The 21,690-nt window shown below is 44.8% G+C and overlaps 1 protein-coding gene across 2 annotated transcripts in view; it reads left to right on the top strand.

The window, feature by feature from the left end:
- The window catches only part of Prpsap2 (phosphoribosyl pyrophosphate synthetase associated protein 2), a 43,088-nt gene extending 22,929 nt beyond the window's left edge, over positions 1 to 20,159 (top strand). For both annotated transcript variants that reach the window (XM_045131544.1, XM_045131543.1), the window contains 5 exons: positions 1,667 to 1,722; positions 8,336 to 8,484; positions 13,169 to 13,239; positions 17,285 to 17,431; positions 19,470 to 20,159. In XM_045131544.1, the coding sequence (XP_044987479.1) occupies positions 1,667 to 1,722; positions 8,336 to 8,484; positions 13,169 to 13,239; positions 17,285 to 17,431; positions 19,470 to 19,628 (582 nt within the window). In that variant the 3' untranslated portion in view covers positions 19,629 to 20,159. The remainder of the gene's footprint in view (positions 1 to 1,666; positions 1,723 to 8,335; positions 8,485 to 13,168; positions 13,240 to 17,284; positions 17,432 to 19,469) is intronic.
- Positions 20,160 to 21,690: the final 1,531 nt, after the last annotated feature.

Genomic DNA, 21,690 nt, shown 5'->3' with positions numbered 1-21,690 from the left:
TTTTTATTTGTTAAGGCTTGTGTCCTAGAATTTGCTGGGAAGAAAGTATGCTAGGCATATGTTGGATGATGTATTCTGTTTGTATCTGTTAAGTCCATTTGATCTGTGGTATACCAGACTCTAAATTTCCTTAGTCGATTTTTAGTTGGTATGAGGTATCAAAAAATGAGAGTATTGAACTCACCCACTACTGTGTGAAGACCTGATGTTGCCATGCTTTCCCCACCGTGGCAGAAAGTTGTCCTTGAAACTGTTAAGACAGAATGAGCCTTTTCTCTCCATAAGCTGCTTCTAGCTCGTGTGATACCCATGCTAACAGGACCTATGTGCTATGGGTGGAGGTGCCAAGAAACACAACCCAGAACTACTTAATTAATACCTTGCCCAGGGATTATGCTCACACAGAGCCAACCCTGGATTAGTTACTAGTGTGAGGGAAATACGGAGGACAAAGCAGCAGTATGAGTTTATTATACCACAGGCACACAATTGGCAAAATCCAGATGATAGGAAAATCAACAAGATAAAAGCCCAACTTGGGCTGGAGAGATGGCTCAGCAGTTAAAGCACTGATCTGCAAAGCCTGAGTACTCAGGTTTATTTCCCCTGTACCCGTGTAAAGCCAGATGCACAAGGTAGCACATATGTCTGTAATTTGTTTGCAGTGGCTAGAGGCCCTGGCACGCCCATTCTGTCTACGTTTCTCTCTTTCTCTCAAATAAATAAATTTAAAAAGCCCAAGTTTGCTGGGTGTGGTGGCCTTTAATCCCAGCACTTGAGAGGCAAAGGTAGGAGGATCGCCATGAGTTTGGGGCCACCCTGAGACTGCTTTGTGAATTTCAGTTCAGCTTGAGCTAGAGTGAGACCCTACCTCAAAAAATCAAATTAATTAATTAATTAAAACAAATAAAAAGCCCAAGTTCTTGAACACATAAATTGTTAAAAAAAAAAAAATAGCCAGGTGGCACACACCTTTAATCCTAGTACTCCAGGGGCAGAGGTAGGAGGATTACTGTGAAGTTGAGGCCAGCCTGAGATTACATAGTGAATTCCAAGTCAGCCTGGGGCTATAGCAAGACCCTATCTTGAAACACCCCCCTTCCAAAAAAAAGAAAAGAAAGTAAAAAAGAAAAAAAAACAAGATTAAAATGACAGGAGGGCTAGAGAGATGGCTTAGTGGCTAAGGTGTTTACAAGCCTAAGAAGTTTGGAATCTCCAGGTCCCGTGTAGCCAGATGCACGTGATACAAGCGTGCAATGTCGCTTGTGCACACAAGGGGGCGCACACGCCTGGAGTTCATTTAGAGAGGCTGAAATGTCCTGGTGCACCCATACATTCTTATTCTCTCTCTGCCTCTTATTCAAAAAAAAAGTTATGACACAAACCTGGAGATTAAGAATTTAGACATCAGGCCTGGAATCCTAGCATTTAGAGAATGAGGTAGGAGGATCATATGCTAGTCTGAAGTACAAACTCCAGATGCATGGGCCTCTTTGTTTATATGGCTTTATGTGAGGACTGGAGAATCACACTCAGGTTGTTAGGCTTTGTAAGCAAGTGCTGTAACCACTAAGCCATCTCTCCAGACTGGAAGGTTTCTTTCTGTTGGTTATTGAGATAGCCTCTTTGAGATGTAATGGTAATCCCAGCCTTTTGTCTCTCGCAGATCCCAGATTACAGGAATGCAGTCATAGTGGCCAAGTCTCCAGCCTCAGCCAAGAGGTAAGTAGGAGTGAGCAGCCCCTCCTCAGGTCTGCTCCCAGACCAGGCTACAGTTGTTCCCCTGGTCTTTCTTGTTTTTCTTCTTAGTTAAGATTGTCCTACCAACTATGTCTATTAAGTAAATATTTTTGTTTCCTTCCCCACCACTCAACAATTCCAGTCAGTCTGACTGCTGGTCATTTTTGTATTTTAATGTCTTCATTCCCCCCACCCCCACTATGCAAGTCTTGGGTAGGTAATGTCAGCCACTGTGAGGTCATGAATATCAAAGCTGCTGTGTGTCTGGAAGGCAGCATTGTAAGCAGCCCTCCCCTTTCTTTGGCTCTTGCATTCTTTCTGCCACCTCTTCCGCAGTGGACCCTCATTCTTAGAGGGTATAGGAGAGATGTCTCCCTTAGTGCTGAACACTCCACTGTCGTGCATAAAGTAGGTTATTAAAGCAATTGCCAGCACTGTAGCAAAGCTTTCCTTGGCTGTGTACAGCACCTAGGAAAGCTGCCAGTGCTTGGCTTTATGCCCCTGTAGCGCACAGGCCTGCTCTCAACATGTCAATGAAGTGTTGAAGCCATGGCTGAGCAGAGCACGCTTGAGATTCAGTATAATAATCTTTGGGTTTTTCTTGTTTCTGTCAGCTATTCGATAAGATTTTTTGTTTGTTTGTTTTGTTTTTGTTTTTTCGAGGTAGGGTTTCACTCTAGTCTAGACTGACCTGGAGTTCACTCTGTAGTCTCAGGGTGGCCTCAAACTCATGGCAATCCCCCTACCTCTACCTCCCGAGTGCTGGGATTAAAGGCGTGTGCCACCATGCCTGCCCCATAAGACCCATATTTTAATTGTTGGTGTTGGAGCAGACTGTTGGCTTCTTTATGAAGACCAGGTCCTAGGCCACACTCTTGGCGCAGTGGGGGAGATGGACATGCTGGACCCAGAGGTCAGAGAAAGCAAAGAGAAGTTAGGAAGCAGGTAGGACAGAGGTGAGAATTTGTGACACCACTGAAGAGACATACACTTAATAGCAAAGGCCTCACATCTGCACCACAGAGGAAAAGAGTGAAGACTGAAGGAGAAGTACAGTGACAGCTGAACCTAGGTCTTTGAGAAAATAAGGCTGTTGATCAGCCTAGGCTGTTCAGGACAAAAACAAAACAAGTTACCAGTGTTGGGAATGACAGACATGAGATCCCCACAAATCTTACAGAGATGGCAAGATACTCAGGGAGAATTAAAACAGCATCATGCTATAAGTTCTGAAGGTTCAATGGAAAGGACAAAATCCTTGATGACGCGACCTGCCAAGCCTGCGCAGGAACTGGGAGCCTGCATACACTAGAGCTGCTCCAGAGGTCAAATGAAAATGTACCCGTGAAGGCCTTCACGCAGAGAAAAACTCTTGGGCCCAGCTCCTATGTATGTATTTATTTAGTGATTTATTTAATTTTGGCATGTGTGTGGAATATATTTGATGTGATGGCATTAATGTACACACTCGTGTGTGTGTGTAGATGTGCACACCTTGTGTGCACTTGTGTGGAAGCCAGAGATCATCAGGTGTCTTTACTCATCCTCCTGTTTCCTTGAGGTGAAGTCTCTCGCTCAATCCAGAGCTGCCATTTTCACCATTTTTCCATCAGCAAACCTAGAGGTTTTCCATTCTCCTATCATCCCCACCCCCACTGAGGTTACAGACAAGCGTGGCCATACCCAGCTTTTTACATGGGTAGTGGAGAATTGAACTTAGGCAATCTCAGGCCCTCTCGGACCCTCATGCTTACATAGCAAGTGCTTGCTCTTAACCATTGAACTATCTCCGAGGATTTTTTTTTTTTTTTTTTTTTGAGGTAGGGTCTTGCTCTAGCCCAGGCTGACCTGGAATTCACTATGTAGTCTCAGGCTGGCTTTGAACTCACAGCAATCCTCTTGAGTGCTGGTATTAAAGTAATGGCATGGGGCTGGAGAGATGGCTTAGTGGTTAAGGCACTTGCCTGCAAAACCAAAGGACCCAGGTTTGACCCCCCTGCAGGACCCACGTAAGCCAGATGCATAAGGGGGTACATGCATCTAGAATTTGTTTGCAGTGGCTAGAAGCCCTGGCATGCCCATTCTCTCTCTCTATCTCTGTTTATTTCTTTGTCTTTCTCTCTTTCAAATAAATAGATATATTTTAAAGGAACCAGGTATGGTAGTGCACGTCTTTAATCCCAGCACTTGGAAGACAAAGGTAGGATCACTGAGTGTGAGGCCACCCTGAGACTACACAGAATTCCAGATCAGCGTGGGCTCGAGTGAAACCCTACCTCGAAACCCCCCCCCCCAAAAAAAAGTAAAGGCATGCACCATGCCTGGCTTATTTTGAGGTTTGTGAAACATGGTCTTGAAACTGGGATACTCTGTATCCCAGACTGTTCTCAAGCTCTTGGCAGTCTTCCTGCCTTGACCTGAGTGCTGAGATTACAGGCACGAGCTACCATGCCTGCTAAGTGTGGTAAGTCATGAAAGACTTAGTAAGAGAGAGTAAAAATGAGAGAAGAAAAACTCCCAAGCTAGGAGGGTTTCCCCTTCCTGGCTCAAAGGGGTCCCAAAAGGGAAAAACCTAGGGATTTTAGTGGTGAATTGTATGGGACATTTAAGGGAAAGAGATAATGCTCCATATAAACTTTTCTAGAAAATTAAGCAACATACACTTCCCACCTCATTCAGTGAGAGCCTTTTACCCTAACAAAGAGGAGACAGACACACAGAAAACTACAAACCATTGTCCCCAATGAATATGGTTGTAAAATTCTGAGGCAATGTTTTAGAAAACTGAATCCAATGAAGTATATAACACATATACATATATAACATGAATTTTGGAGTTTAGCTCAAGAGTGTGAAGTTATCTTAGTATTCTTTAAGGGTCAGTGAATGTAAATCACTATGCTAATGAACAACCAACGAAGAAAAAGCCCGTATGATTAAATTATATTAAACTCCAAAGGTTTGACATAATCCAGCTTCTATTCCTGATGAAAATTTTAAATGATAAGAAAGGAGATTTTCTTCTTTTGGTCATTTCAAGGCAGGTCTAACACTAGCCCAGGTTGGCCTGGAACTTATTCTGTAGCCCAGGCTGGCATCAAACACACAATAATCCTCTGTCCTTAGCCTCCCAAGTGGTAGGACTAAAGGTGTGTGCCACCATGCCCAGCTAGAAGGGACCATTTCCATCTGATGAAGATCTCTGGAAAACCTGTGGCTGTCATCTCAGTGATACAAACTGATTGCTCTCCCCTACCATTGTGAACAAAATGGGGCTGTCTGCTCTCATGCTTCCCTTTTGCATTGTCTTGCAAGTCTGGGTGGTAGAATGAGAACAAAAGGAACGCCACATGGGAGAAAGTAAAGCAGGTGGATGTGCAGATGGCTTGACCACTCACATAGCAAACCTGAAGGACTCTGTAAGACTGTAATGAGGACTTTCAGCTTCCTTGTGCAAGCTCGTAAGATACAAAGCCAATACTCAAAACCAACCATTTCTGTATTCTTGCAACAAGCCACTGGAAACTGAATGGAAAAATTGTCTGTCAAAGCTAGGGAGATGGCTCAGTGGTTAAAGTCACTTGCTTGCAAGGTTTGCTGGCCTAGGTTAGTTTTCCAGACACATAAAGCCAGACCAAAAAAAAATGGTGCATCCACCTGACATTTGATTGCAGCGGCAGGAGACCCTGGCATGCCCACACCCACTTGTAAATAAATAAATAAATAATAAAATCGTTAAAGAGCATCAAAGTATATGACACACATAGGAATAAATGTGCCTGAAGCTGTGCACATTCTGTATACCGAAGACCTTGTTGAACTTGAAAATCCACACAGAGGGGATGGGGAGAGTGCTCAGCGGTTAAGGTGCCTGCAGAGTCTAACAACCCTAATTCGTTTCCCCAGTACCCACATAAAGCCAGAAGCATACAATGGTGCATGCATCTAGAGTCTTGTGTGCAGTGGCTTGAGGTCCTGGCATGCTCATACTCTTTCTGTCTCTTATCTCAATGCTTATAAATAAATAAAATCTTTAAAAATCCACATGGAAAGCTGAGCATGGTAGCACACACTTTTAATCCCAGCACTCAGGAAGCAGAGGTAAGATTGTTGTGAGTTCAAGGCCAGCCTGGGGCTATGTAGTGAATTCCAGATCATTCTGGGCTAGAGTAAGACCCTACTTTGGAATATAAGAAAATAAATGAATAATCCAGATGGAGATGCTGTGTTCATGGGGTTTGAAAGACTAATATTGTTATGATGTAATTTCTCTCCAAACTGGCTTATAGAATTGACACCGTGCCATTCAAAATTCCATCTCTACTTTGTAGAGATGAATAAGCTCATTGTACAATGCCTGTGGATGTGCAAACAACCTAGAATAGCTACAAAAAACATGGAAAAAACACAAAGTCTAGCACTACCTAAATTCAGCACTAAAGCTGTGGCAGTCGTGATGATATGACAGTGGGATAAAGATACAAAAATAAATGAGTGGAGCAGAGGGGAGTCCAGAAGGAGAGCCTGTGCGGCAGTGTGTTCTTTGCAGGTTCAGGAAATGCACTGGAGGTTTTCAGTTGATGGTGCTGGAGTGATTGAATGTTCATTTGCAACTTCATGAATTTGGAGTTATATGTCACAGCATGTACAGAATCAACTTAAAATGAGTGATAGACATAAATGTAAAATATAAAACCTGGAGAGGGGTGGGATGTAGCTCAGTGCTAGAACCTGTGCTTGGCATGCTCAGTGTCAGGGTTTGATCCTCAACACTAAAATTGGTTTCTTTCTTAGAGTAAAACAGAGGAACGTGACATTGAGCTAGACAGAATTGGGGGGAGTTGTTTGATTGAATAAAACGCAGGGCCTCCTATGATAATAAAATCCCAGTTCATTAAAATACTACGCAGGTCGGAGCAATGGCTCAATGGTCAATGCACTTGGCTTTGAATCCTAAAGACCCGTGTTCAACTTCAGGTAGTTACTACATGAGCCAGACACACAAGGTGATGCAAGCCTGCAAGGCCGCACATGGCACGAGGTGGTGCACGTGTCTGGAGTTCATTTGCAGTGGCTGGAGGCCCGGTGCATCAATTCTCTCTCTTTCTCACTCTCTCAACTCTCTCAAAATATTAAAGATTAAAGGTGTGCACCAGGGGCTGGAGAGACGGCTTATTGGTTAAGTGCTTGCCAGTGAAGCCTACGGATCCCAGTTTGAGACACAAGGGGCACATGCGTCTGGAGTTCATTTGCAGTGGCTGGAGGCCCTGGCATGCCCTTTCTCTCTCTCTCTCTCTCTCTCTCTCTCTCTCTCTCTCTCTCTCTCTCTCTGCCTCTTTCTCCATTGCTCTCAAATAAATAAAAATAAACAAAAAATTTAAAGGTGCGCACCACCACACCTGGCCAAAAAAAAAAGTATTTTTAAACACACACTTAACCTACATACCATTTGGTAGTTGGACTTGATCCAGATAGAAAACTTCTCCATGCTCAGCACTGCAATATGTTTATCACAACCTTCCAAGGCTCAGGGTCCATTGCAGAAGAGGTGGATGAAAGATTGTAAGAGCCTCCTTACAATGCGCTTCCCCCAGACACAAAATGGCCTGGATATCCATGACCTCACAGTGCCTGACACTACCTACACAAGACCATCGTAATAGGAGGAAAAGATCATTACATTAAAATAAGAGAGACTACTTGAGAGGGGGAGGGGATATGATGGAGAATGGAGCTTCAAAGGGGAAAGTGGGGGGAGGGAGGGAATTATCATGGGATATTGTTTACAATCATGGAAGTTACTAATATTTTAAAAATTTATTTAAAAAATTCAAAACAACTAATAAAAAAATTTCAAAACTAATGCTTTCCAAACCCAAAACACAATAAAACTAAACATAAGCTCCTGGATATATTGGAGGATATCCAAACTGCCACGAGTTAATTATGAGATAATTCATTTCAATTTTAGCTAGGTGTCTCTTAAAGCCAGCACTCAGGAGGCAGAGGTAGGAGGATCGCCATGAGTTCAAGGCCACCCTGAGACTACAGAATAAATTCCAGGTCTGCCTGGGCTAGAGTGAGACCCTACCTCGAACACCCCTCCTCCAAAAAGAAAAGAAAATTAACACGTCACGGTGGTTCAGGCCTTTAATCTGGTCATTCAGGAGGCTGGGTGTTGTAGACAGTTCCACATTGCTGGATGAACTTCCAAAGCAGGAAGGGATTTATTTGAAGCTTACAGACCCATGGGAAGTCCACTGATGGCTGAAGAGGCTGAGCCCCTTCAGACCCCGGCAGAGACATGGCCACCCAGCAGGGCTTCTAACTACTGCAGACAAATTCCAGATGCATGTGTCACCTTGTGCATCTCATTTACGTGAGTCCTGGGGAATTGATCCTGGGTCCTTCCGCTTTGCAGGCAAGCGCCCTTAACAGCCAAGCCATCTAAAATCATTTCTATACCAGACATTCAGAATTACAGGTGTTTCTAACACTGGGACTGTATTTTCCTTATTCTAATTGTTCTTTCCCTAGATATTAGCAGGCCACAGGTGCTGTTTGCTATTTGACTTATGTCTCATACTCCCTGCAGGGCGCAGTCTTTTGCAGAGCGCTTGCGCCTGGGAATTGCAGTGATCCACGGAGAAGCTCAGGACGCCGAGTCGGACCTCGTGGACGGGCGGCACTCCCCGCCCATGGTCAGGAGCGCCGCCGCCATCCACCCCAGCCTGGAGATCCCCAGTGAGTGCACTGCGGGCCTCTGCCACTGCCCTTTGGGTGTGAGGCTGTCTGAATTCTGGAGGTTTGGGTTTTTTATTAGGAACTCTCTTAATTTTTTTTTCAGAGGGAGAGGGAGAGAGAGAGAGAGTGTGTGTGTGTGTAGCCACGTGTGTGTGCCATGACGAGGGTAGAGGACAACTTTCTGGCATCAGTCCTCACCTTTCACCTCATTCGAGGCAGGATCTCTCGGATCTCTCCTCTTCGTTCACTGCTGCTAGCTGGTCTAGGAGCTTCCTGGAAATTCCCTCCCATCTCTGCATCAACTTCCACCTTTGTTGTTGTTGTTTATTTATTAGAGAGAGAAAGAGGCAGATAGATAGAGAATGGGCGTGCCAGGGCCTTCAACCACTGCAAACGAACTCCAGATACATGTACCCCCTTGTACATCTGGCTTACGTGGGTCCTGGGGAATTGAGACTCGAACCGGGATCCTTAGGCTTCACAGGCAAGTGCTTAACCACTAAGCCATCTCTCTCCAGCCCCCACTTCCAGCTTTTTACATGGAGTCTGGGATTCTGAACTCAGGTATTCTGGCTTGTGTGACAACCACTTTATCCACTGAGCCATCTACCCAATCATTTAATTTAATTTAATTTTTATTTATTTGAGAGAGAAGAAGATATATATAGGGGGGAAGAGGGAGAGAGAGCACACCAGGGCCTGGTAAACAAACTCTAGACGCCTATACCACTTTGTGCATCTGGTTTATGTGGGTCCTGGCCAATTGGACCTGGGTTCTTTGGTTTTGCAGGCAAGTACCTTAACCACTAAGCCATCTCCCCAGCCCTAGCTTTTTAGTTTTTTTGAATTGACAGAAACTGATAAACATCATCTTGGCTGGATTTGAACAGTTAGGCTTTTGCTGGCCTCTGGATGGCAGGAGAGACAAAGGAGGAGTTGAGCTGTTGAGACTGGGATGCAGCATTTCAGGAAATGCCATTTGTTCATGCAGCAGTGCATCCCAAAGCACATCTCACATAAGCAAAAGTTCAGTATTGTGTTATTTTTTATGCAAAATCCCGGGCCTGTTTGAATTGTTGGGCAGGGGAGAGGGCTAGGTGAATCTTATTGTTAAATTTATTCCTGTTAATTTTGTGTGTGCACGCACGCAACACAGTGCACATATAGAGGTCAGAGGACAGCTTCAATTTGAGGGTGCTCTCTGCTTCCTTCTCTGAGGCAGAGTCTCTTGTCTTGCCCCTGGGAAGGCCAGTCTAGCTGCTTGTGAGCTTCAAGACTCTGCTGGACCACTTTCTCTTGCTGTAGGCAGTCGGGATTACAGTCACTTCCTTTTGTTTCTGGCTTTACATGCGTGCTGGGATTGAATTTAGGATAGCAGGACTGTGGAGCAAGCACCTTGAAACTGCTTAGCCATCTCCTCAGCCCTGTATTTTATTTTTGGCTGCTTATGTGCGTAGCTCATCACGTAGCCTGTGAAATAGGGTTGTTTGGAAATGAGAGAGTAAAGGCAGAAGGACACCTGTCAGTTTTGCCAACTGAGGCTGCTGTGACAAGATACGTTAGACTGAATAATTTAGAGACTATAGTCTCCCAGTTGTGAAGGCTGGGAAGTCCAAGGTCAAGGTGCCAGTCGTCGTGGTGCCTGGAAAGGGCCTCGTAGATGCAGCCTATGCAGTAGAAGAGGATAGAAGACTCCCAGAGCTTGCTTCCTTGCTTTATTTATTTATTTATTTTATTTGAGATGTGGCGGGGGGAGAGTGGATGTGCCAGGGCCTCTAGCCACCACAAATGAATTCCAGACACATGTACCACTATGTGCACCTGGCTTATGTGGGTTCTAGGCACTCGAATCTGGGTCCTTAGGCTTTGCAGGCAAGTGCCTTAACCACTAAGCCATCTCTCCAGCCCTCCCAGAGCTTTTAATCAAGGCTCTAAACCTATTTACCAAGGTAGACCCCTTATAGCCTAATTACTTTACAGTATTGATACATTTTTGTTTCAACGTGAATTTGGAGGTATGGAAACATCCATTTCACGTTTGGCCTCCAAATTCATATCGATCCCACATGCAAAATGTGTTCTTTCCTTCTCAAGGTCCTAAAAGTCTAAATTCCAGTTAATGTTAACTTAGTTTTAACCATCAGTTCAAAAGTCCCAAGTCTCACATAAATACCTTCTCAGTCAGAGGTGGGTGAACTCAAGGTATGCATCATTCTGAAGCGGTTTCACCTCTACCTCTGATTTCCTTCCTAGCCTGTGAACTAAGTTGTGAGCTTCCAGAACACAAGTGGTATAGACCCAGGCCAAACACTCCTGTTGCAGAAGGGAGAGACGGGCAACAAGGAGTGACCAGTTAGGGTGGCACTGCCCAGAGATGCCACCCTGACTTCTTGCCTGTGCCTTCTGGAGGACTGACCCAGGCCTTGCGTGGGCTGCCAAGAAGGCCTGCTCCAGAATTGGAGGGAGCCGAGCCCCATTGTACATGGCGCACCAAGGCCGTCAGTCAGGTCATAGGAATTTGGTTTGTCTCCATTTTCGTGTCTGCTGCTGCTGTGTGCATTGATGTTTGATTTTTCCTCGTGCTGGACACCTAGAAATGGGATTGCTTCTGCAGTAATTGTTCCTGTCATTTTATATCAGCAAGTGTATAAGGGTTCTGGTTTGTCCAACACTAAAGTTTTTTTTTTTTTTAAACTGAAGCGTTTCTAAATTCAGGCCATCCTATAGGTATGAAATGGCATTTTGTTGCCATGTGAATTTCCTCCAATGACTGGTGATGTAAGTGTCCTTTTGTACAGTTGTAAGCTATTTGTATATCTTTGCATAAAGGTCTGTTTATAAACTTTGCCTGTTTTTTAATTGGGTTATTGATCTTTTTTATTTTCAAGTTAGAGCAGTATATATGTATGTATGTGTGTGTGTATGTATATGTATGTATGTATGTATACACACACACACACACACGCACGCACACACAGTCTCTTCCTCCCCCCAGGTAGGGTCTCACTCTGTGGAACTCCCAGTCCCAGGCTGGCCTCAAACTCACAGCAATCCTGCTAAGTGCCTCCAAGTGCTGGGACTAAAGGCATGTTTAAGATAGTAGACTGTTGTAGTGTTCACAGGCATTTCACTCTCCTGGACACTTGTGTGAGATTGCTTTCTTTTTTTTTTATTATTTATTTGGCAGGGGGCCAGATAGAATGGGCATGATGACTGGGCCTTCAGACACTGCAAATGAACTCCAGATGTATGTGCCACCTTCTGCTTCTGGTTTACATGTGTCCTAGGGAATTGAGCCTGGGTCCTTTGACTTCACAGGCAAACGCCTTAACTGTTAAACTATCCCTCCAGCCTGAGGTTGCTTTCTTTAAAAAATTTTTTTTCTTCTTTTTTTAAAGTAGTATTTATTTATTTTATTATTTATTTGAGAGAGGGAAGGAGGCAGAATGAGAGAGAGAGATGTGAGAGAGGGAAAGAGATAAAGTGAGAGAGAAAATGGGCACGTCAGGGCCTCCAAGCACTGCAAACGAACTCCAGATGCATGTGCCACCCTTGTGCATCTGGCTTTCTTGGGTACTGGTTTATGGTTTCCAAAGGGCTTCAATTCATTGAGGTGGGAGAGGTGTGGTGAAGGGACTTCACCTTGGCAGGGGTGGGAGCTAAGGCAGAAGGAGCCGCCCCCTCGGGCAGCCGGGGCATGAGGTTGCAGCTGTTCCCATGGCATGGACCAGAAAGCCGAGAGGGTCAAATCAGAACCAGGGCCAGGTAAAACTTTCAAGGCTTGTCTCTACTGATCTACTTCTGGCAGCCAGATCCCTGCCTCCTGAAAGCCCCACAGCCTTCAGATTACTGCCAGAAGCTGGGGGCCAAGCACTGAGAACATGAATCTGTGGGGGACATTTCAGTTTTCAGCCCAGCGCTGCTGTTACACTAAGTTCATACAGTGGCATGGTAGTTTTAGGGTTCCTTCGGGTTTTGTGGTAGGAGAGCGTCTTCTGCTGGCAGGAAGCTTCCCGGATTCTTCCTGATAGGCGCCTTTCATTATTTGTCTTGGCTGACTGTGTGCTTGCGTAGCCAGTGCAATACTGAGCAACGGTGGTTTGAAGGGAGTCCTTGACTTTTTTTTTTTTTTTTTTTTTTCGAGGTAGGGTCTCACTCTAGCTCAGGCTGACCTGAAATTCACTCTGTAGTTTCAGGGTGGCCTCGAACTCCCAGCGATCCTCCTACCTCTGCCTCCCAAGTGCTGGGATTAAAGGCTTGTGCTACCACGCCCAGTGACTTTTTTTTCTTAATATATTTTACTTTTATTTATTTGAGAGAGGGAGAGAATGGGTGCACCAGGGCCTCCAGCCACCGTAAACAAACTCCAGACACATGTGCCACTTTGTGCATCTGGCTTACATGGTTCCTGGGGAATTGAACCACGGTTCTTTGGCTTTGCAGGCAAACGCCTTAACTGCCAAGCCATCTCTCCAGCCCACCCTTGACTTCTTGTTCCTGCTTTTAGGAGACGCTCTTGGGTGTCATATTAGCATGGAAGGTTCTATAGCTGCCCTTCAACAAATGAGGAGGTTCCCTTTTCCTAGTGCATTGGGAGTTTGTAATCATAAGACATTAACTTCTTAAAGTCTTTGTTGTACTTTTTAGCATAGACATTTAGGTATGTATGTTTTATTCTGACCAGTGCTGATTCCTAAAGAAAAGCCCCCGATCACGGTTGTTGGCGATGTTGGAGGGAGGATCGCCATCATTGTGGTACGTAGGCCTCCTTTATTGTTACCAGTTATTTACCATTTTCATTCTGCTAACTATTTATAAGTCATGTGCTTATAAAGGTCCAGGTATGAGTTAAATTTCAAGTTGGCATCCTATGCTAAACGTTTGCTTTGGCCCACAAACTGAAATATGCTAATAGTTTGTTAAGAAAAAAATCTAGGGCCTGGAGAAGATGGCTCAGTGGTCAAGAGTAATTTCTGTACAAGCATGAGTGCCTGAGAAGGATGGAGAAACCACTCGAATTCCATCCTCAGAACCCACATAAAATAGCTGGGCACATCAGTAACCCCAGTCCTGTAGGGAAGCAGACCAGGGAATTGCCAGGGTACTCTTGTGCTCGTGTGCGCGCGTTTTCTCTCTCTCTCTCTCTCTCTCTCTCTCTCTCTCTCTCTCTCTCTCTCTCTGTCTCTCTGTCTTCCTCTCTGTCTCTCTCGTGTGTGTGTGTGTGTGTGTGTGTGTGTGTGCACGCACACACACACACACCGGTAAGTGCCATGATCAACAGACTCTGGTTCAAATAAGAACTGGTAGAAGAGTGATGGAATAGAGACACCCACCTTGCCCTCCAGCCACTGCCCATGAGGGCACCCTGCTGCCAGCCAGCATGGGTCACCACATGGGCACATATATGTGCCTACACTACCCATGCAGAAAGAGAGAGAGAGAAAAACCAGGCATGATGTCACACATCTTTAATCGCAGCACTGGGAGGAGAGGCTGAGGTGGGGGCATCATAGTGAGTTCAAGGCCATCCTGGACTATGCAGTGAGTTCTAGGTCAGCACGGGCTAGAGTGAGAGCCTGCCTCAAAAGAAAAAAGAGAGGCCTGGAGAGATGGCTTAGCGGTTAAGCGCTTGCCTGTGAAGTCTAAGGACCCCGGTTCGAGGCTCGGTTCCCCAGGTCCCACGTTAGCCAGATGCACAAGGGGGCGCATATGTCTGGAGTTCGTTTGCAGAGGCTGGAAGCCTTGGTGCGCCCATTCTCTCTCTCTCCCTCTATATGTCTTTCTGTGTCTGTCGCTCTCAAATAAATAAATAAATAAAAATATTTTAAAAAAAGAAAAAAGAAAGAAAAGGTGGTAACTACTTTTTAACTTAAAACATTGTGCATCTATTTATTTGATCATATGCTAGGAAATTTTTATTTTTTATTTATTTACTTGACAGAGAAAAGGGGAGGGAAGAAGGGAGGGAGAGAGAGTATGGGTGCACCAGGGCCTCCAGCTACTGCAGACAAACTTCAGTGTGTGCCCCCGTGTACATCTGGCTAACGTGGGTATTTGGGAACCAAACCTGGGTCCTTCAGCTTTGCAGGCAAACGCCTTAACTACTACACCATCCCTCCAGCCCTAGGAAATTATTTTTTATAAGTTGATTGTAACTCTTTAAACACACAGTGGCATCTAGGGATGTAAATGTGTGGGGTGCAACAACCCACATGCACATACATGTCATGAAGCACTGCACATGCTGTCAGTGCATCTGTAGAATGAAATGACCAACCTGGTTGCTCAGACTTTGGCTGGGAGAAGAGGATGGAGCCAGGTGGCCAAGGGCTTGTCCTCCCTCCCCTCAGAGGTCATCATAGCCTGAGAGTTTCATGCTCTCAACCACTATTGAGTTCAGGTCACCAAATGCTATAGGATGTGTTGGTGTACATGGTAACTTTAAAAAAAAAAAAAAAAGTATTATTTGAGAGAGAGGTAATGGGGTTTGCCAGAGTTTCTAGCCACTGCAAACCAACTGTAGACGCATGTGCCACATTGTATATCTGGCTTATGTGAGTACTGGGGAATTGAACCTGGGTGCTTAGGCTTTGCAGGCAAGCTCCTTGACCACTAGGCTATCTTCAGCCCTGTCTAACCTTTCTTGAGACAAGGTCTCTCAGTAGCCTTTAGCTTGCAAAATGGGCTAGACCACCTGTCCAATGAATCCCAAAGATAGTCCTGTCTGCAGCTATAGGATTACAAGTCTGTGCCTGGCCTTGTTTGTTTTAAAGTTGCTTTTTTTTTTTTTTTTTTTTTTTTTTTTTTTTTTTTTTTGTTAATTTTTGTTTGTTTATTTGAGAATGACAGACAGAGAGAAAGAGGCAGAGAGAGAATGGGCACATCAGGGCCTCCAGCCATTGCAAACGAACTCCAGACGCATGCGCCACCATGTGTATCTGGCTTTTGTGGGTCCTGGGGAATTGAGCCTTGAACCGGGATCCTTAGACTTCACAGGCAAGCACTTAACCGCCAAGCCATCTCTCCAGCCCTGTTTGTTTTTTAACATGGGTTCTGGAAATAGAACTCCGGTTCTCATGCTTGGTGCTTTACTGACAGAGCTGTCTCCCAATCCCCCAGGTTGGTCTGTGTGTAGTAGAACATTCCTTTTTACTTAAAGCTGAGCAATAGGCCATGATACATAGGTGCCACTACTTAACTATTTGTTTTTTATTTTTGTTTATTTGAGAGAAAGGGAGTGGACCTCTAGCTATTGCAAATGAACTCCAGATGCGTGCGCCCCCTTGTGCATCTGGCTTATGTGGGTACTGGGGAATCAAGCCTCAAACCGGGGTCCTTAGGCTTCACAGGCAAGCACTTAACTGCTAAGCTATCTCTCCAACCACATTTAACTATTTGTTAAAGGACAAGTAGATTGTTTCCCGGTTTTAGTGATTATAAATAAAATTAGCCAGTTGTGGTGGCGTGTGCCTTTAATCACAGCACTTGGGAGGCAGAGGTAGGAGGATTACTGAGAGTTCAAAGCCACCCTGAGACGACATAGTGAATTCCAGATTAACCTGAGCTAGAGTGAGACCCTACGTCGAAAAGCCAAAAATAAATAAATAAATATATAAAAAATATCAGATCCATGTGTGGGTTTTTGTGGGAACAACTTTAATTTCTCTACCCCATAAGGTCCGTTTTTGGTTCTTGTTAGTTACAGATGTAGTCTCAAGAACCTGTCAAGCTGATCTCCACAGTGTTTGTAACTATTTTAGCAGTAGATTAAAACTAATATATATCTAGAAAGTAACATGTATAAAATAGCATAGTCTGAGTGTGGTGGCGAACACCTTTAATCCCAGCACTCAGGAGGCAGGAGTAGGAGGATTGCCATGAGTTCAAGGCCACCCTGAGACTACATAGTGAATTCGAGGTCAGTCTGGGCTAGAGTGAGACCCTATCTCAAAAAGGAAAAGAGAGCCGGGTGTGGAGGCGCACGCCTTTAATCCCAGCACTTGGGAGGCAGAGGTAGGAGGATTACTGTGAGTTTGAGGCCACCGGGAGACTACATAGTGAATGCCAGGTCAGCCTGGGCTAGAGTGAGACCCTACCTCGAAAAAGAAAAAGAAAAAAAAAAAAAAAAGGAAAAGAAATAAAAATAAACTTAGGGATTTATTCAGCTCTAGACAATGCTCAGGGTTGAGACTACTCTAGGAGCCAGGGATCTGGAATGTTTCTGAAGCACTGGGCAAAGTGTCATTAAAGCATGCATGAGCAGGGCATGGTGGCAGGGCCTGTGTGTCATCCTAGCGACTTGGCAGACAGGCGGGGCATCACTTGAGTATAGGAGGCTGTGAGTGCCCTGAACAGCATAACAAACTCCTGTTGCAAAACAAAGTGAAAGCTAACGGTTGTCCGGTTTTCTCCCAGATGCTCATTGGAGAAAATTTGTAAAGTAAGGGAGAGTAATAAGAAAATTCTTAAGGAAAGCCACAGTTGAATTACTTAGCTGAAAGTATCTAAAAGCTTCCTTGGGCATTTAAAACAGTCTTCCAGAAGATATGCCTACAGCCTCTATGTTGGAGGGCACAGTTCCAGCCCATCCTGTACACACGTGGAAAGAGGGAGCCAGCCCTGCTGGGAGGTGTAGGAGAACACTGGGAGAGGCCTCGAAGGGCATTGTGGAGTTGCTGGCACCGAGGCATGCCACCATGCCATCAAGATCAGTACATTGAAGTAAGCCCTTTCTTTTGAACCTCTCTGTCTAGCCTGTCTGTATAAGTGTTTATTGCCTTTGCCTTGTCTGATTTGACAGGACGACATCATTGATGATGTGGACAGTTTTCTCGCTGCAGCAGAGACCTTGAAGGAACGAGGTGCATATAAGATATTCGTGATGGCGACTCATGGCTTGTTATCCTCTGATGCCCCACGGCTGATTGAAGAATCTGCTATTGATGAGGTAGTGGGACTGGCTGTCAGGAGGGTTCCTGGGTACTAGCACATCCAAGTCCATCCTCACAGACAGCAGGAACAAGAGTGAGCTAACTGGTAGTTAAAAATGGAAGATTCAGGGCTGGAGAGCTGGCTCAGCAGTTAAGGTATTTGCTTGCAAAGTATGATGACCCAAGTTTGGTTCCCCGGTACCCATGAAAGCCAGATACACAGAGGGGTGTGTGCATCTGGAATTCATTTGTAGCAGCTTGAGGTCCTGGCACACCCATTCTCTGTGTCTATCTTCTGTCTTTCTCTGCTTTGCAAACAAATAAATAAATTTTGTTTATTTATTTTGGTTTCTTGAGGTAGAATCTTGCTCTATGCTAACCTTACCTCAAAAAGCCAAAAATAAATAAATATATAAAAAATAATCAGATCCATGTGTGGGGACAACTTTAATTTCTCTTTGGAGGTTGCTGGATAGTAGCTACTTGTGCTTTGTAACTGTCATGAACAAGGGCTTTTATTATTTATTTATTTACTTTGGGTGTTGGGGGGGTTCGAGGTGGGGTTTCACTCTAACCCAGGCTGACCTGGAATTCACTATGGAGTCTCAGGTTGGCCTCGAACTCATGGCAATTCACTTGGTAGCCTTGTACTGACAGCGATCCTCCTACCTCTGCCTCCCAAGTGCTGGGATTAAAGTCATGTGCCACTACACCTGATTTAAATTCACTGTGCAGATTCAGGGTAGCCTTGAACTCATGGCAGTCCTCTTCCTCTGCCTCCCAAGTGGTGGGATTAAAGGCATACACCACCACACCTGGCTAATAAAAAAATTTTTTTTTTTTTGGAGACCAAAGCATCTGGGCTTTAATAGTTGAAAGAATGAACTGAAATTGATTTAAATGTTAGGTTGTCACAATACTTTGTTAAATTTTAGAAATAAAATTATGAAATCAGACAACATAGTGCAAGGACGTGACTGCCCAGCAAATCAGCCCATTCCTACCACCCTGCTGCTTAGACCAGCACGAGCACCCCTCAGACTGCTCCTACCCAGACCTCCGCTGAAGTGGGTACCTCCCACCTGCATCCTTAATGTTTCTTTTTTTTTTTTTAATTTTTATTAACATTCTCCATGATTATAAAATATATCCCATGGTAATTCCCTCCCTCCCCACCCCCACACTTTCCCGTTTGAAATTCCATTCTCCATCATATTACCTCCCCATTACAATCATTGTAATTACATATATACAATATCAACCTATTAAGTATCCTCCTCCCTTCCTTTCTCTTCCCTTTATGTCTCCTTTTTACCTTACTGGCCTCTGCTACTAAGTATTTTCATTCTCACGCAGAAGCCCAATCATCTGTAGCTAGGATCCACTTTTTTTTTTTAATTTTTATATTTATTTAGTTATCCCATATGAGAGAGAGAGAGATAGAATGGGTGCACCAGGGCCTCTAGCCACTGTGAACTCGAGACACGTGCCACCTTGTACATCTGGCTTATGTGGATGCTGGGGAGTTGAATCCAGATCCTTAGGTTTTGCAGGCATGCACCTAAACTGCTGAGCCATCTCTCCAGCCCTTCCTTGGGTTTACTTGATTTTATTTCATTTTGTTTATTTTTTGTTTTTTCAAGGTAGGGTCTGGCTCTAGCCCAGGCTGACCTGAAATTCACTATGTAGTCTCAGTGTGGCCTTGAACTTGTGGTGATCCTCTCCCTCTGCCTCCCAGGGGCTGGGATTAAAGGTGTGTACCACCATGCCCAGCTATTTTATTATTTTTGGTTTTTTGAGGTAGGGTTTCACTCTAGCGCAGGCTGATCTGGATTTCACTATGTAGTCTCAGTGTGGCCTTGAACTCGTGGTGATCCTCCTACCTCTGCCTCCTGAGTATTGGGATTAAAGGTGTGCGCCACCACATCTGACTCTGGCCATTTTCTTTTTTAATTTTATTTGTGTGGTGCTGGCCCTGGACCCAGGACTTCACACATGAGTTAGCCTTGAAGTTGCTTGGCATCTGATGTTCTTGGTGTTTCTTGTGCTTTACAGGTGGTTGTTACCAATACAATCCCACATGAAATCCAGAAGCTCCAGTGCCCCAAGATCAAAACTGTGGACATCAGCATGATCCTTTCAGAAGCCATCCGTCGCATTCACAACGGGGAGTCTATGTCTTACCTTTTCAGAAACATAGGCTTGGATGACTGAACCACATTCCTGTGTCAGAACTCCCAAGGGCCAAACTGGAAGCCTGGGCATGAGTGCTGGGGGATATGATGCCTGGCCAAGTACACTTGACTTGACTGGCCAGGGCGTTTCCTCCCTCCCTTCCTCTCTCCACGCCTTCTTTCCTGGCTGATGTTTGCAAAGGTAGACAGACCAACTTTTCATGTTAGTTTGGGTTTTTGTGAAATTGGGGGGCAGTTTTTATAAAAGAAAAACCTCCTTAGATAAAATGAGTTAAAACCCAATTGTTTTACTGTAACCATTGAAAAAAAGTACACTTGGGATAAGATTTTTAAACTTACAGTTGTTTTTTTTCCCAAAGTTGCTTGATTCAAGTGTTCAAAATAGTTAATGAGAAAATGAACTGCTGTCTGAAATTTGTGGGTGAAAAGCCACTTGTTGATTCCAGTGGGTGACATTTTTAGAAATGCTTTTCTAGACAAGCATATGGGATATGTGGTTGTATTTATTTTCTGCAACAAAAGGAAGAATAAAAACTTGGCATTTTTAAAACATTGTGTTTTGGCAAATGTTTTATAACTTAGAGTGGAAGTGGACTAGATGTGCTATGGTTGTGGAAATTTTTAAAATTTTTTGAATATTCTTATTTATTTATTTACTTGCAAGGAGAGAGATAGAAGAGAGAGACAGAATTGGAGTGCCAGGGCCTCTAGCTGCTGCAGACAACTTCCCGGTGCATGTGCCACTTTGTGCAGCTGGCTTTACATGAGTACTGGGGAATTGAACCAGGCTCCGTATGCTTTGCAGGCAAGCACCTTAACTGCTCTGCCATCTCTTCAGCTCCAGCTTGTGGGAATTGATCGGCTCATTTTCCTTCAGCTCTATTGGGGTATTGCATCCCTGCTCTTAGGAGTTATCAGAAGCCCTGCAAGCTCAAGAAACAAAGAACCTTGGCTGGGGCACAGAGAGACTTGCAGCTCGGGCACCTGCCTGGGCCCACCCCGTCAGTCGCTGTGACTGCTTTCTGCTGGAGAGCAGCTGCTCTTGGAGGGCAGCAGTGACAGGCTGCGGGGAGGCTGGAGAGCGGGGCAGCGTCACGGAGGGTGAATGGTGGGATGCTGGTCTCCGTCAGAGGCCTAAAGGCTGCCGCGTTCAGAATCCTGTTCACCTTCCTTACAGTTTACTAGGCAAGGCTTCCCAGGAGCACAGAGCCACAGAGGTAGGTCCACAACCAGCCAGCTTTTCAGGGAGAAAAGTTGCATCCTTTCTCGTAAAGTTGAATTTTTGTCTCACAAAGCCCTTAAGTGTTTATTCTCTGCCTATGTTATAATCTGGAATAAAATGGCAGTTAATTTAGCACAAAATAAAGATTTGTCCCTTCTCATTTGCTGTGGTGGGCTTGCTCAACATTCAATGGGCCAAGAACCCTGGTGGTAGAGCAGTGAACAAGTGACCCTGAACATCTGATGGCTACACAGGCCTTTTACTTTAACCCTCTTCATTTTACTAATGGGGAAATAGAAGGGTCCCAGTTTGAAAATGTGACCTTGCCTTTGCATTCCTAGAAGTCTTCACGGAGGAAGAGCTTTGGGAACAAGTTCATTTAACCATCTGAGGAGCCAGTGTATAGCCAGGGACTCAATTCTGAACCAGCTGAAGAAGTGCCAGCAGTGAATGTCCCCTCCCGTGACTGCTGTGTGTAGCTTTGCTCCACCTTTTGCCCCTTGTATCCTGACTCACCATCTCCTTTTATAGATACCTGTGAAGGAAGTCACCGTGTTGTTTCACTTTGAGTAATGACAGCACCTTGCTAGCGGCCTTGAGTACTTCCATGTGGGCTCCCTGTTGGCACCACGGCCTTCACCTTTAAAGACAAAGAATATGACCTGCGTGAAGTGTTGGAGAGAGGTGCTCTCCAGTGCTTTGGGTAGCTTTGGCCAGTGTGGTGCCCCCTCTGTGGTATTGCTTCCGGTGTCTTTTCTTGAAGAAAAGCCATGTTTGCAGCATCGAGGTGAGTGAAAAGGATGCATAATGGGGGCATGTGCCTCAGGTGAACTTGGCAGTGAAGCTAGGATACTTCAAT

Source organism: Jaculus jaculus, chromosome 12 (genome assembly GCF_020740685.1).
Source record: "Jaculus jaculus isolate mJacJac1 chromosome 12, mJacJac1.mat.Y.cur, whole genome shotgun sequence".
Classification (NCBI taxonomy): domain Eukaryota; kingdom Metazoa; phylum Chordata; class Mammalia; order Rodentia; family Dipodidae; genus Jaculus; species Jaculus jaculus.
This window is presented reverse-complemented; position numbering and strand designations above follow the sequence as displayed.